This window comes from Dasypus novemcinctus, chromosome 25 (genome assembly GCF_030445035.2).
Source record: "Dasypus novemcinctus isolate mDasNov1 chromosome 25, mDasNov1.1.hap2, whole genome shotgun sequence".
NCBI classification, from domain to species: Eukaryota; Metazoa; Chordata; class Mammalia; order Cingulata; family Dasypodidae; genus Dasypus; species Dasypus novemcinctus.
The window spans coordinates 15074319-15090032 of NC_080697.1; the positions used below are offsets into that span (position 1 = coordinate 15074319).

Genomic DNA, 15714 nt, shown 5'->3' on the forward strand with positions numbered 1-15714 from the left:
ATCTCTCTCCTGTTTGCATTTGGACTAAGTAAAAATAATCACAGTAGTAAGGTGGGAATAAAAATAGACACTTTATTCCTTTTTGTTCTTGCTAAAGAATTAATATCAGTATTTTTAATGGGAGAGTGTTTGCACTTCGTTATTAAAAAACCTTGGTTATATGCTTTATGATGCATCGATTTGCAGATGTAGCTCTAAGTTCAATTTATTATAATAAGTGGTTTAATCATCTTAGCTGAGAAAGACACCTGACAAAAATGAGATAGATGTAAATGGAAAAGTGTCACTGGATGAGTTTACTAAGTCATTTTTAAATCCTGCCCACCAGTTGTGCAAAGATTTTTATTGAAATAAAAATCTTCCTTGATCTCAAACAGTAATTCTTCCAAACTAATGAGAAGATTTTACATTTTTATCAAATGGGCTCAAAATGTACTGAAATTCTGATTGGAAGAATTTTAAACATGTAAAAAGACTCAAGTTTTTTCACTGAAGAGATGACATTTTTCTCAGGGCACATCACTTTTCAGCAACAAAATCATAACTGTTGTGTAATTTACAAACTTCCATTCTCATGTGTTCTCTCTATAGCATATCTTTTTGAAAAGCAGTTTATTTTTCATTCATTATTAAAATTTCATCTTTACCCTGAAGGGACAAAATTATGAGTGTGTGTGTTTTGACAGAATCTGCTAAGTAACATATTAGCGTCAAATACTTGTCATCAAAGAAAAGGCCAGCAAATTTGGAACATTTGCCTTTTCTAAAGAGAAATTTGAGTAGTCTGTCTTTGTTAGACAGTGCTTTTAAGTGTTTTGCCACCAGATAACCAGCAAACTCTTGTGTGATACAAAGGATTAATATGATCATTTCACTTGGTTACAAATTCTATAAATGTTCTACATTTTAAAGGTCTTGTTTTTATTGCTTATGGCTACATTGTGTAGCAAGTAAACTAAAATACGTTGCAATAAAGTGAACAATTACAAATAATTAAGGTGCACAATCCACCTCTGCATTCTCGGCCTTCCATCAGGACTCCACAGTCTCTGAAACGTGGCATCTGGATGAGTAAGGCACCAGGGTGTCGATGGGTTTATTAAGCTTCAGTTCTTTCTTATGTGTTAGATTACAATATAAATAGAGGTTCTAATGTTTCTTTCTGTACCCCAGTGGATGTTATCCACCCCTTGGGTTGCACATATCTCCTTTTGGAGACTCTTGGCTCCATCTCGGTACATAGGAGGTCCTCTGTGACTTGGCTCTTGCCCACATCTCCACACTCATTTCCTGCCACAAAACTGCCCATACCATCTACTCCAAAAACCCAAACTGCTTCTTAGTTTCTATGTGCCATGCTCACCCCTCTGCCTAACGTTCTTCCCTCATTCCTCTACCTCTTCTCTACCATACCTTTTTTTTTAACGATTTATTTTTTATTTCTACCCCCCCACACCCCTTTGTCTGCTCTCTGTGTCCATTCGCTGTGTGTTCTTCTGTGCCCGCTTCCATCCTTAGAGGCCTTTAAGGAGCCTTAGGTATTCCTTCTGAGTACTTATAGAAAATTCTGTGTATGTCTCTCATACTGCACTTATCACTGGTGTTTTATTATGTTTATGTCTCCCCTACTCACCACAAGTCTTTTGATGGCAGAGACCAGGCCTTAAGCTACATAGATTCAAAATTGTTTATGACCAAATGAATGGGACAATCATTTACTTCACATCTGCTATCATAAAACTTATTCCTAAGGAAGAAGTTCAATATATCCATTTCTCCCTACTTGAAATAATAATGTACAGTCTGTTTAAAGGTCTTGTCCCCTCCACAGAGAATATGAAATAGTAAATCTTATATATAACCCTTTTAAACTTGACATATATCTGATCTTTTTTTTTTTTAATGGAGAAATGTTTATACCTATTTCCATTTATTTTTCTCTTTATCATTTCACCTCTCAACCTCTTTAATCCATTTTTGGGATCTACAGGCTTTGGATGGATTTTTCTTTGTTGTGAATTGTGAAGGGAGAATTGTATTTGTGTCAGAGAATGTGACCAGCTACTTGGGTTACAATCAGGAGGAATTAATGAATACCAGCGTCTACAGCATACTGCACGTGGGAGATCACGCAGAATTTGTGAAGAATCTGCTACCAAAGTCACTAGGTAAAAAAGAATACTAATTCCCTGTAGCTTCTCCTTATATAACAGAAAAATATATAATTATTGTTATTATGTTTATAATGCATAGTATTTTATAATATGTTGTAATATATGATATTTAAAATATTTTTTAATGTTTCAGTGTATCCTAATAAACCTCTTAATTAAACCTATGATGTTGTCACTTAATGATACTTTGTATTTCCTGTGCAATAGACAATACTGGGAAGAAATATAGAAGCTATATAATTTTGATATCTCATTTTAATTTTCACCCTTTTCTCATAGAGTGGCCCCATCACCCCAGAAAATATTTCAATGATATATTTATTGATGGGGGAAGGGAGTAGAACAGTATATAAGCATACACACAAACACACACATACAATAATATGTATATTATAGCCAAACCACATTTTATATTAGTACTTTTAAAATATTGATTGAGTTCTCTCATCTGGAGTAATTTGAATATTAAAAGTTTATCAAAAAATTTTAATTACTTTGCAAACCTTTTAATAGAATAGAAGCAGAAAAATAAATAAATGAGGAAGGAGGAGCCCCAATGGGAAGAACAGGAGACCATACACACACAGCTGTATGGTGAGAGAGTTTGTCCAAAAGGCCAAGGTTGCTGAAAGCCCTTGTACAAGCACAGATGGTTATAAACAAGATTATATTGTAAAAGACTTAAGATTACAAAGAATGAGATGTTAGTGAACATAGCCTTGTTTGTGAAATTCTAATAAACTATAACTTGGAAGTTTGAAAAGAAGAAACTAGAAAAAAATCAAAACATTCTATACGTTAATGCATGGCATTTATATCTCAAGTGGTAGGGATAGCATACTGGTTAGAATTTTAGTCTTTGGTACAAAAGAGACATGAGTAATGAGTGCTGGCTCTGATACTTACTGGCTGTGTGACCTTGGACAAGACACTTGACCCATCAAACCTCGCCTGTCATAGGAAGGTTGGGGGTAGTGGTGTTTAGCACAGTCCCTGGCTGGTGTTAAATTCTCCATGTTAGCTGCTATTATTATTACTACTACTGTTTGGTTTTATCTAAATGTTTTGAAGCTTTTAATTTCTTGAATGATATACCTGTAACTATATATTACAGATAATTGCTAGATGTTTTGGACTATATTTAGTTTAGTAATTGATGCCAAGGAAAGACAGACCTTTTATAATATGCTCATAATACTATTATATAATATAATATGCTCAATAATACTATTCATAGAAATTATTGGGACAGATTTTCTTATATACAGTAGGTTAGTTCAATTCTGTTTTTAATTGTAGCTAAACTGTTGCTTCCACCTAAAACAAGGCTTCTTTTGTTTTGTCTACTTGGGTTGTATTTGTGTTACCAGTTTTTCCAACATTAGCAGTGACATTCATCTTCTTATACTCTTGTAAGGACGACTCATATGATGAGTTAAAAAGAACAGTTGCATTAATATTGGGTAGGCTACTTTCTAGCTAGGTGTTCTAAACTCTCCCCCAAAATATTTAGTGCTGTCAGAAGCTTTTTTACCTCTAGCTTAGAATTGTCCTCCTGAATATATTCAACAGAGAACATTGAGCCTCTTTTCAGGAAATGCATCTTGATTCTGACTGTTGAAAAAATTTTAGGTTCAAAAACATTATAAGCTTTGTTCATGGTAAGGTAACTTGGATAATTTAAAAACCAATCTGATTAAACACTTGCAATACAGGATATCCAAAAAGGCCACTAAAATATTTGTCAGCATATTTTTAGAAGGATTGAAAGTAATCTCACTGGGTTTTGTTGTTGTTTGCTTTAAGAGTATATAATAGTTGGCATCTAAGTTGTCAACAAAATTACTTTAGTTGCTTTAGTAATAATGAGTCAGGTCTCCACATGTTTTTAACTTCTCAAAAAAGTCTCTCTTGCAATTTCAGTATCATGACCCCTATGATAGGCCATTAAATTAAACTTCAAGGGTGAAGTACTGTTCTCCCCATTACTCTCTGTTTTCCTCTTAGCTCCTTTTCCCTACCTGATTCCTAACCTCCTGACAACCCATTTTCCCTTTCTCTCTCCTCTTTTCTCTACCTAAGCTGTGTGTCCTTGGATATTTAGTTGAAGTTTCCTCTAGAAGCATTTATCAAGTAGCTTCCTTTGCAGATACTTTCAGAAAGTTAAGGCTATCATTTAAACTGGATAGATTTTTTTTGAGGTGTACTGGGTTTAGGGATTGAAGCCGGGAATGTCGGAAGCTGGTGCCACATTGGCTTCCTGAGTTGGTTTTTTCGTTTGTTTGCTTGTATGGCGCTCAGTGACTTGAGCCACATCCACTCCCCAACAAAACCAATTTTTATCATAGAATCTATGTACTCTAGTTTCTAAGAACTGGATAACTTAGTTTATTCAGTAGATGGGAGAGTTCTATAAATGAATAATTGTGTTAATTTTTACCATAATTTTTCTTATCTTCCCCCCTTTCCTTCTATAGCCTACATGTGCTCCTAAGGGAGAGGGAGGGCCTTGGCTAGAAATCTCATATAACCAGAAATGCATATAAGGTGTTATCCTTAGCTCTTTGTTTTCTGCATTCTTCCCTCAAGGGCATGCAAGCCTTATTTCTCCTTTGAAAAGAAAGAATAGTATGTGTTTATAGTTACTGGGGACCTGAAATGATTGCTCTGTTAGAATCACAAGTGTGATATTTGAATTATAGTGTCAAGGGATCTTATGTATTTTGTTACAGAATTTTAGTGTGCAAATGCTTTAGAGATAATATAGTTGATTCCTTTATTTTAAAGATGAGGCAACTCAGAATCAGATTTAAATAATTTACCCAAACCTTACAGCTAGCTACTAGCAGAACCTATGACTCCTCACTCCAGGGTGGATTTCTTTCTATTATGATTTGCTGCCTCTGACACCTGTAGAGAGAAGAGACGGAAGAAAGGAAAGAGCATCAGTGGAAATGATAAGGGAAGTCAGCAGTTGGGAATGGTGAGAGAGCAGCCTTAGAAACCCTCTGACCACCATGGGGTAAACGGGACTCACTGCACAGTGGTTCTTACTTGAAATGTGCAGACATCTTTCCTAAAACGGAATTCAGTTTTCTTATACTGACTTGGGCAACATTACTGTTTAGGCAGTCTTTTTTTTTCTTCCTTTTTTTTATTATCTTTTTTTTTAAAGATACATAAATTATTGATTAACCACTGCATTCAAGGCATTGTAGGATATAAACTGTGCTAACTAATTAAAGTGCAAGAAAAATGGTTACAGAAAACCAAGATTTTCTGCCCATTCTAAAATAATTCAAAATAATTTTTTGAGTCATGGACCCTTCTGAAAAACACAAATCCTTTTCCCAAAAAGATGCACTTGAAATCAAAATTTTTATGTGATTATGGGTCTCCTGAAGCCCATCTTTAAGAATCCATGATTGCCAGGTTAAAACTCCTGCTTACCAAGCTATCCATGGTTTTTGGTCACTTTTCATCACCAGAGCATAACTGGAAACAAAGAGAAAGTTTGATAATTAGCAGCTGTAAAATTCTGAACAAAACAATCAGCTACTCAATTTTTATTTTTGTCTTTAATCGTTTATAAAGACGGTTAATGATTCAGGGTATTTGTAATAAAGGCTGCTTTACCCCTAGGGGGAAGAAATTCTATACACTTTCCTGAAATTTTTATAGTTTTCTGATAGGCAGACATTTAGATTTACTAAGGAAGATAAGTTTCCTATTTGCCTTGACAGTGTTAGATCTGAAGAGCAGGTCTTTTCTTTTTATTCTGAGTATCTAATTAAGCAGATGGCCTAAGGTATGTTTCTTGTGTCTTCAGAGTTTATGCTTTTCTGCCTTATTCACAGGCATATAAATGATTTTTCTTCCACAGTAAATGGAGTTCCTTGGCCTCAGGAGGCAACACGACGAAATAGCCATACCTTTAACTGCAGGATGCTGATTCACCCTCCAGACGAGCCAGGCACTGAGAACCCAGAAGCTTGCCAGCGGTATGAAGTAATGCAGTGTTTCACTGTGTCACAGCCAAAATCAATCCAAGAGGACGGAGAAGGTAAAGCAAAGCATCATTTTAAAGTGTTTGGTTGCTTTTTCCACAGCTTAACGAACAAGAAGTAATCGAACATAAACTGCCTTCTTCAGATAGTATTTTTAGTAACTAGACTATGTATCATAGCATCTATTCAATTTGCTATGTATCTTTCTTAATACTTAGGCCAAAATACCCTTACTGACATAAAGAATCATCCCTTTATGGTGCTTGCCAAGTCTCATTTTCAAGCCGGCATCCCCACTAAAATGTCAAATTCAAAGCAACTTGCTGCGGAGACATAAAGATATAACTAACCGAAGCCAGCTGGAACTGGAGCAGCTCTGGTTTTTTCAGGAAGTTTCAATTTTAGAGTCTAGGGTACGTGGAGAATTGAGTTGGTATTTTTGAGGCTATTCAAGGTAATTTATAAGGAAAAAACTTAGAAACACATATATCGCTGAAGCACTAATATGATCATGGCATGAACATGGAATTAGTTAAATATGTGGCAGTGGGTGAGTTGTCCGTGTGTTGTTAGACTGAGCGAAGTTCTCACAAATTGAGAACTAGAGCAAGGGCCAGGGAAGGTGGTAGACAAGAAGTTAGGCAAGTACAAAAAGGGCCGGATGTTCAGTAGCTCTCACCAGGGAATGTGTATCTGAATCAGCTGGGGATGTTTTACAAAATATACATACCTACTCTTTTTTTATAGAATTAAGTTTTATATTTAACTGTGTGATCTTGTGTTTAGTACCCTCAAAACAAAATTTGAGAATGGGACTTTGAAAATATTGTATATCCTAAAAACAAAGCCTACTGTCAAGGCAAAATATTGCCACTTTGGAGACAGTTACATGTTGTTGTTCTCATATGATTATTATCTGCACAGTAATCTTAAGAACAATCTTTGGAGCCATGAAGTACTGATCAGTACAGAAAATTGGCTATAAAACTGTATTTAAAAAAACACTGTGTTGTTTTAATCCAAACAAAACTTATTTGGATATTTGTTATCTTCCAAATACATGAGATGCATCAGTCTTTCCTAGTTTATATAAGAGCATTCAATGGGAAATAGTCATTTTTGCTAACTAGATTTCTATCTGAAGCTTCCTTTTTTTTTTGTTGCCGGGACTTTTATTTCTTATATATTATTAGATCAGAATGATTTCAATATCACGTCAGATCCTGTAACATGTGTTGTTCCTATAGAAACCATTAATGGCAAGACATGAATGTAAACCATTTTCTATTACCTTTCCTTAAATTTGCCCTTCTTGCTTCGGGCAGATTTCCAGTCATGTTTGATTTGCATCGCTCGGCGATTACCTCGGCCTCCAGCTATTACGGGTGTAGAATCGTTTATGACCAAGCAAGATACTACAGGTACTAACCAAGAAGTTCAGATTGTTCCATAGGTGTTAATTATGTGACTATGCCTTTAAGAGTAATTATGTCCAAAAATTTCTGTCTTTTTGTTCTATGGATATTCAACTTCTTCTCGCTAATCTTATTTTTTTTAAAAACATGTTTTAAGCAGTGGTCTTGATACTGTGCATTTTAGGTATTGTAATGGTTACCATGGGCAGAGTACTAGAGAGAACAGTTTATGACTCTTTACATACCTGTATTTCTTTTGATTTTAAGTTATTCTTCATAATCATAGAATAAATTTGTTAAGACATTTGGCAATGTAAGTATAAGTAGAAATGGGTATGAGTATGGTGATTTTAGTGTTATACTTAAATGCTTCTGGCTCTTTTTTTCTATCCTTTAACTCAACACTTAGTGGTTGAGTGTCTAGAATTGTCTGTCACTATATATGATCACTCAGGATATACATGGTTGAGCAGAAAGCAAAAGTGTAATTACAAATCAGGTATGTTTTAGGATGGAAAAGCTGTGAGATAGTGTAAGGGACGCTAATAGAGGACCTATTTTTAAGTTATCTGGTCAAAGTAGTCCTGTCTGAAGAACTGGTAGTGAACTCAGCTGATATTGGACTAAAATGTGGGTCGGTGCCAAATGACTGGTGGTGGTGGAGGAGGCGGAGCTGCAAGAGCCCCCAGGGAAGTCAGACCCAGGAGAGCTGAAAGAAGGGTAGAATGGCAAGAGAGCCTGATTATAAGATGGCCTACTTCAGGTTTGATTTTCAGCAAGAAATCGATTGTTGTTCTTTACTAAGTATTTTATTTATATTATTTAATTTTATCTTCACTCTGACATGTAAGATTATCATAATTTCACATCAATCAAGTTACATATGTATCTCTTACCTCTTTAATTTAAAAATAGAGACACCAGAGATATATATTTTAGCAGAATAAGACTTTTTTTTAAAGATTTATTTTTTAATTTATTTCTCTCCCCTTCCCTCACCCCCACCCCCCAGTTGTCTGCTCTCTGTGTCCATTTGCTGTGTGTTCTTCTGTGACCACTTCTATCCTCATCAGTGGCACCGAGAATCTGTTTCTTTTTGTTGCGTCGTCTTGCTGTGTCAGCTCTCCGTGTGTGCAGCGCCATTCTTGGGCAAGCTGCACTTTCTTTCACACTGGGCGGCTCTCCTTACAGGGCGCACTCCTTGTGTGTGGGGCTCCTCTATGCGGTGGACACCCCTGCGTGGCAAGGCACTTCTTGCGCGCATCAGCACGGCACATGGGCCAGCTCCACACGGGTCAAGGAGGCCCAGGGTTTGAACCGCGGACCTCCCATGGGGTAAGCAGATGCCCTATTCATTGGGCCAAGTCCGCTTCCCAGAATGAGACTTTTTAAAAAAGTATTTCTACTAAATCTTATTCCATATGAAAATTCAGTTTTAGTGTAAATTTTGAACTTTACCATTATGTATAAGATCTTGTTACATTATTTATTAATATTTTTAGTTCCAGAAATCTAATATTCTTGTGATGTGTGCTTTGTTTTTATGTTTTTCAAGATAAACTCCCAAATACTCTTGCTAAAGAGTGGGTGGGGATCAGTTAGCACAGGTAATAGAAGATGATGAAAGGATGTCTAGGAGCTTGGAGCAACAGCATCGTAGTTCCCAATTATCAGACCTTTCTTCATCCCCTTTTTGGGAAAATTCCTTTCCAATTTCCACCAGTGAGCTGCACATTTAATTAACTCTTAATGAAAACCAAAAATATATATATATATGCTTTTGCATGGAGAGAAAATAGGATTCTTTGAAAAATAAAATTGGTCTTTTGTATCATTAACTGATTAATATATAAGGAGGCGGCAGACTTGGCCCAGTGGTTAGGGCATCCGTCTACCAAATGGGAGATCCGCAGTTCAAACCCCAGGCCTCCTTGACCCGTGTGGAGCCAGCCCATGTGCAGTGCTGATGCACACAAGGAGTGCCTTGCCACGCAGGGGTGTCCCCTGCGTTGGGGAGCCCCATGCACAAGGAGTGCACCCCGTAAGGAGAGCCACCCAGCATGAAAGAAAGTGCAGCCTGCCCAGGAATGGCGCCGCACATGGAGAGCTGACACAGCAAGATGACACAGCAACAAAAAGAAATACAGATTCCCGTACCGCTGACAACAACAGAAGCAGACAAAGAAGACGCAGCAAATAGACACAGAGAACAGACAACTGGGGAGGGGGGGAAGGGGAGAGAAATAAATAAATAAATCTTTAAAATATATATATGTAAGGAAACCAGATTGGGGCTTTATGCAGTAATAAAAAGGAAGCCTGCTGGAAAAGGGTGATGGTCCGACTACAAAATAAATGTGAAAGACGAGGGAGACTTAAAAGTTCTGAGGATGATGTAGGATCAGTATATTTCAGCTTTTCCTCATATTCCATTTCTATAAATTGAATCCTAAACTGGACTGTTCTAAAGAATAAAGAATACTCTTTTCCTATAGGAACAATGTTTTGTTTCTGACCAAAGACAGAATTAAAATCTTAGCTATATGTGTTAAACATATATAAATAGCCATAATCATTTAAATTTAAAAATAAAGCTCTTGGTCACAAAATAATTATAGAACTAGAGAGAATCTCAAAGATGATAGAATTCAATCTATCCATTTTATTTACAAATGAGGGAATGATGACTTGACCAAAATCACACAGCTAATCACTGAGAATGGAAATCTTTAGACCCTAATATAGAACTCTTCATTTATATTGCATCACCGTCCACCAAAGCACTATTTTAAAAGGGCAGCATTGTACTGTACACACTTATTATATAAGATACAGGATTGTGTCATAGAATTGATTTAGCTAAAATTAATGGACTAGCTATAATAAATATTAAATAATTTTTTAAATGTTAATAGTAGTTTTTAACTCTACATGAGGTGGTCCATGACCCTTTAAAGAAGAAAAAAGTTTTCTGCCAGGAATTGTTGAACAGTGATGTTTTTGTTTTTTTGGTTGGTTGATTGGCTAGTTGGTTGGTTAAACTTTCTTCTAGCAAGTAGAAATATTCTAAATCAACCTATTCATGATGGTCCTCTAGAGAGTCATTGCACTACCTGACCATTTGGTGCCATTGCTGATAATTTAATCACTTTCCCCCTCTACTCCCAGACTCTGACCAACACTGACATGAAAAAATGCACATATACACACACACCCAGCCTCCTTTAGTCACTGCCTGTGTCCATGAAAGATTATGTAACAGTGGAATTCCTTCTACAAACAACTCTTGGTTTTTGACTTAATGAAAGACAAAGGTTAAATAACTAAAATTCCTAGAAAATCCAAAATTGTCTGTAGTTTCAGTCATCATGTCTGCCAGGCTTTCTCTGAACTGTTCTTTTTTTTTTAATATACATTCTTCTTTTTTTTTTTAAGATTTATTTTTTATTTCTTTCTCTCCCCTTCTCCACCCCCCTCCCCAGTTGTCTGCTCTCTGTGTCCATTCGCTGTGTGTTTTTCTGTGTCCGCTTGTGTCAGCAGCACCCAGAATCTGTTTCTCGTTTTTGTTGCATCATCTTGTTGTGTCAGCTCTCTGTGTGTATGGCGCCATTCCTGGGAAGGCTGCACTTTTTTCACGCTGGGCAGCTCTTCTTACGGGCGCACTGCTTGCACATGGGGCTGCCTACTCCTTGCGCACATCAGCACTGCACGTGCGCCAGCTCCACATGGGTCAAGGAGGCCCTGGGTTTGAACCTTGGACCTCCCATGTGGTAGGTGGACTCCCTATCCATTGGGCCAAATCCATTTCCCTGAACTGTTCTTAAATAACAAAATTCTCTTACTGGGTCTAACAAACACTATTTCTGAGCAACCAAGTGAAATGCATAAGGAAGAGGTGAGTTAAAATGAGGAGGCACTGGGAAGTGGATGTGGCTCAAGCAATTGGGCTCCCATCTACCATATAGGAGGTCCAGGGTTCAATTCCTGGAGCCTCCTGGTGAAGGTAAGCTGGCACACATGGTGAGCTGGCCCCAGTAGAGAGCTGGCCCCCATAGAAAGCTGGTGCAGCAAGATGAGGCCACAAAAAGAGACACAGAGGAAAGACGATGAGGGGTGCAGCAGACCAGGCTGCTGAGGTGGCACAGGAGATTGAGTGCCTCTCTTCCACTCCAGAAGGTCCTGGGATCAGTTCCTGGTGCCACCTAAAGAGAAGACAAGTAGGCACAGAAGAACACACAGCAAATGGACACACAAAGCAGGCAGAAAGTGCAAAAAAGGGGGGGGGGGAATGAATAAATGTATAAATAAATCTTTAAAAATTAAATGAGGAGTCACCAAGTATGACGAATTTGAGGAGATTGTGTAAGAAAAGTAAAGATGAGGAAAAGACACAGGCATTTCACAGAAGAGGAAACGTGAGTGAGTGGTGAATAACATGAAGGACACTCAGCCTAAAAATTGGGAAAATGCAAATTTAGACCACAGAGAAATACTATTTTTCACATATCAACTGGAAAAAAATGCAGGAGCCTGACAGTATCAGGTAATGGAGAGAATGTTGGGTTAGCAGCAACTTTTATACACTGCTGGTGGGAGCATAGTATGATCCAAGTCTCTGTGTTTTTAATATTCTTAAGGTGAACAGCTCCATAACCTATGAGCTACAGTTCTACACCTAGCTATATCCCCTACGAAATCACATGTATGCAGCAGGGAACATGTGAAAGTTGTTCCTAGCTGCACTGATTGTAATGGCAAGAACCTGGGAACTGTTGAGCTGCCCTTTGGACAGGAGGATATACAGGCAGGGGTGGGCAGAGGAGGCACTGCTCAGAGCGGAATGGTGCTGGTAGCGTTCAAGCTCTGACGGGGGGTGGTGGGTAATTTTAAATTTTTGTATCTCATACCTGTATTATTTTTAATGGATAAAATAATGCATAATAATATAAAACAGATATGAATAATCATAAACTGGATTAGATAGCCCCTGATTAACTGAGAAATAACATACCTGAATGCTTTCATAGCTGTTTTAGAAATTTGTTGAAACATGATACAACAGCACTAAATTTTATAAAGCATTAAGGCCTACTAAATCTTAAATGTTCTCACTTATTGTATTTTTCTAATTTAACTTTTGTTGCCTTCTGTGTTTGTTTACTCTTAAATGGAATATTGCCCACAGCTCAAGAAGAGATAGAAAGGGAAAGCCTTGCTTATTTATTTCATATTCTCTTCAGTTAGTTATTGGAAAGTAATTTAGACCCAGTCTCTGCTGCTCCTTCTCCAGTAAGTGATCCAGTCAGCAATAAAGAGAGAACAGGGTCCAAAGGGTGTGCCATAGAACTTTGACCTGCATCCTTCTCAAAGCTTCAGGACTTTATGGTGTGACTTTAGTATTTAGCTGGAATTGGATTTTAGAATATGACATACAAGTGTGTAACACACTCTAGAACCAAAACAATTTTTGTCATGACACTGATATACTCCATTACCCCATGTAATAAAAATGAATGATGGGAAGCAGATGTGGCTCAAGCTGAACTCCCACCTACCATGTAGGAGGTCCCGGGTTCAGTTTCCAGTGTTTCCTAAAGAAGACAAGCAAGACGGCAAACTGACGCAACAAGATGATGCAACAAGAGACACAAGGAGGAAACATAGTGAGAGACAGAACAAAGCAGGGAGCAGAGGTGGCTCAAGCAATTAGGTGCTGCCCTCCCACATGGGAGGTCCTGCATTTGCCGGTGCCTCATAAAAAGATGACCAGCACACAACAGACAGACACAAGAAATGCAAAGAGAAATGAGGAGGTGGGGAGAAATAAATAAAATAAATCTTTAAAAAAAATGAATAGTTCTAAGCATTTTGAGGGGGGTGGTATTACTCAGAGACACATTAGTTTTGAGATATGGATGATTTATAACAAGAGGCTGTGATAAATGTAAACTGCCCTTCTTTGTTTAGGTAAAATCATCTCTATTGATACTAGTTCCCTGAGAGCTGCTGGCAGAACTGGCTGGGAAGATTTAGTGAGGAAATGCATTTATGCCTTTTTCCAACCTCAGGGCAGAGAGCCATCTTATGCCAGACAACTGTTTCAAGAAGGTAAAGTTTTTCTCATATATTTTCGTTAACCTTTCTTTTTACTAATAGTGAGTAGTTTATTTTGAACTTATGGCTTGATAAGTATTTTCTCCAAATTACAGTTTTTGCAATAATCAGTTTTTAGGAAAGGAAGAAATGGGTAAGCAAAGTAATTCATGAATGGATCCTGAAATTTGGGATGCACATTCTAAAGAACAAGACGTCATGTGGTGGTCATTCACTCATTCATTCATTCATTCATTCAACAGACATGTATCAAGTTCCTAACATACATAGACTGCTGCATAGGGGACCAAGGATACAGATGACTAAGAGCCAGGCTTCTGTCCTCAAGGAGCTCATAATATATTAGGAGAAAATATAAACAGCTGCAAAGATCAGTGAATGGTGGCTATAATAAAAATGTCACCAGAGAAGAAACAAATTAATTCTAATTTGGAGAATCAGGGACAATTTCAAAGAGGAAGTGTAATTTTTGTCTGGCTCTTAAAGGTTACTTCCAGCAGAACAAGCATTTCTAATGGCTTCTGGATGTACAGAGATCTGTGTTATCCATGTTTACTGTGTGCCTGTTGTAGCCCCTGAATCTCTTGACTCAGATTGAAGTTTCAAGTAATCAGATGTGTCATACAGAATGATTAATTACTTATTGAGTAGCTGCTTTGTCTTAGTAAGTACTGTGGGACTGTAAAACAAATATATTCCCTGCTTTAAGGAATGTATAGTATTATAGGAGAGTAGGGGAAGTTATTTAAGAATTAAGGACAGAACACTTACAGATTCAAGATCAGGGAATTGGATATACTTTTAAAATATTGTTTTGTAATAATGGTAGCATAGTACTTCTCTCCCAGTGTAACTTGCTCTAACCCAATACTCCTCTTCCAATGTAATTTATTCTCTATTGTCTAAGTAGATAATTTCTTTGGTAAGAGGCTTTTTGTGGCTATTCCCAAAAATAATAAAAAATATTTTTCATTATTCTATCACCTTTTTTAATTTTAACATTTTTTCTGTAACATTTTAGATTTCCTAAGTTAGCAGATGATTTTTCATTGATTACAATTTAGATCACCTGCTTCTTAGTGGCACATGAAGAAAGTAGCTTGATTTTTTTTTTTCCCCTGGGGAGCCATCTTTATAAATTTCACTTATAGGCCTGTTTACTTCTAGGACACCTTCCTACAGACTAGTAGTTCTCCAGATTGATGCCACCCTTAGAATTGTAGTTTCATTGGGTAGGGAAAGAACCTTTATTTTTAAAAAATTCCACAGGTGATCTGAAGCACAGACAGGTTTGAAAACCATTACAGTAAACAGCTAAAGCCTCAGCTGGGTATGGACTTCATGCCTTCTTCCCCCAACAGTGGCACTGGACTTGTCCTTAGATTTGGGACTCAGAGCTGTGTCTCTACCCAGTATCTAAAGTGCTGAAGCATATGGTACTCTTTGATTTTTTTTCCTTAATTTTGTAAGTTGGGCCTTCCAAGGCATTACTTAGAAGACTTCATTGTACATTTTCATCAGAGGCACAAAGCAGGGCTAGATTATTGTCTCATTTTCCAAATGATTAGACTCCCAGGTAGATGTGATTGAGCAGCAATTTAAAGTATGTGTTTTTAAACAGAATTCTCCATAAAATATATTGATTTATTAAAGTAAAATCAGTAACTAATCGATCAATATATAAAGTGAAACAATTTGGAGTAAAATATAGAGAAATAAAAGTATAATCTAATAACTCTTTTACTTTTTTTTAAGGAAAAATAATTCTCAATAGAAATAACTTGTATTTTTCTCAGAATTAAATTGTTCAGAGCACATATGACTCTCATTCTTGTATTTAGGAGATTCTGAAAGCTTGCCAAATAGCCTTCATGGCTTGGGCATATCTTCTACTGGTATTTTATATTCAATATCTAACCTGGTAAACACATGAGAATCACCTGTTAAAGATTTTGACCTGCTGAATTAAAATCTCAGAGGAGGGGCCTAGCTATCTGCATTTTT

At 37.0% G+C, this 15714-nt stretch overlaps 1 protein-coding gene across 7 annotated transcripts in view; it reads left to right on the forward strand.

The window, feature by feature from the left end:
• The window catches only part of NCOA1 (nuclear receptor coactivator 1), a 293327-nt gene that overhangs the window by 203094 nt on the left and 74519 nt on the right, over positions 1-15714 (forward strand). For all 7 annotated transcript variants that reach the window (XM_058287710.2, XM_058287708.2, XM_071211904.1 and 4 more), the window contains 4 exons: positions 1991-2168; positions 6058-6237; positions 7507-7602; positions 13564-13704. In XM_058287710.2, coding sequence (XP_058143693.1) covers positions 1991-2168; positions 6058-6237; positions 7507-7602; positions 13564-13704 — 595 coding nt within the window. The remainder of the gene's footprint in view (positions 1-1990; positions 2169-6057; positions 6238-7506; positions 7603-13563; positions 13705-15714) is intronic.